The sequence below is a fragment of the Gavialis gangeticus genome, unplaced genomic scaffold (genome assembly GCF_001723915.1).
Source record: "Gavialis gangeticus isolate Ggan-Ray unplaced genomic scaffold, GavGan_comp1, whole genome shotgun sequence".
Classification (NCBI taxonomy): Eukaryota; Metazoa; Chordata; order Crocodylia; family Gavialidae; genus Gavialis; species Gavialis gangeticus.
Window position 1 is genome coordinate 34,192,636 of NW_017728997.1, and position 918 is coordinate 34,193,553.

The 918-nt window shown below is 51.9% G+C and overlaps 2 protein-coding genes across 2 annotated transcripts in view; one reads left to right on the forward strand and one right to left on the reverse strand.

The window, feature by feature from the left end:
- The window catches only part of FBXW12 (F-box and WD repeat domain containing 12), a 50,721-nt gene that overhangs the window by 30,179 nt on the left and 19,624 nt on the right, over window positions 1-918 (reverse strand). The window lies entirely within an intron of this gene.
- Window positions 157-918, forward strand: part of WNT7A (Wnt family member 7A) — a 103,073-nt gene continuing 102,311 nt past the window's right edge. Inside the window, exon 1 of the mRNA XM_019504615.1 lies at window positions 157-910. Coding sequence (XP_019360160.1) covers window positions 157-910 — 754 coding nt within the window. The remainder of the gene's footprint in view (window positions 911-918) is intronic.

The following is a 918-nucleotide window of genomic DNA, read 5'->3' on the forward strand; positions in this document are numbered from 1 at the left end:
AGAAGAATTAGAAAAAATGTTGGCACAAGGGATCATTACACCGTCCCGTAGTCCGTGGCATAGCCCCTTAGTGGCCGTCGAGAAGCCCGATGGCAGCCTGCGGCTCTGTGTTGACTTCAGAAAGGTAAACGCCCTACCCAATTTGACGCTTTCCCCATGCCTCAAATTAGTGAACGGGTGGAGCGTATAGGGCAAGCGAAATTTATTTCAACCCTGGATCTGTCAAAAGGGTATTGGCAGATCCCTTTACGAAAGGAAGATCAGCCAAAGACGGCATTCGGTACCCCCTGGGGTCTCTTTGAATTCAAGAGAATGCCCTTCGGGCTTAGTGGGGCCGCAGCCATATTTCAAAGATTGATGGACTGGCTCCTCGCCCCCCACCAAGGGTATGCCGCTGCATATATAGACAATATCGTCATCTATACCGAGACTTGGGAGCAGCATTTAAAGGCTCTCCGCGCCATTCTGCTCGAGCTAAGGCAACTGGGATTAACGGCCAACCCCAAGAAATGTGCCCTGGGCAAGGAAGAGACTAAGTATCTGGGGTTCGTAGTGGGGCAAGGCTGGGTGAGGCCCCTCGCGGATAAAGTGGCTGCCATTAGAGAATACCTGGCTCCCACAACCAAGAAGCAGATGCGCGCCTTTTTGGGGCTAGCCAGCTATTCTAGGCGATTTATCCCCAAGTTTGCTGAAATCGCCAGCCCCTTGGTGGAAACAACTAAAGGCAGGCAAGTGGGAAACATCGAGTGGAATGAAGAGCAGCGACGAGCTTTTGAAGAATTAAAAGGAGCTCTTTGCCAGGAGGTGACTCTACATACACCCAATTTTGCCCTCCCATTTACATTACAGACTGATGCATCGGCCTACGCCCTTGGAGCTGTCCTGTCGCAGGAGGTGGATGGACTGGAACGTCCAGTG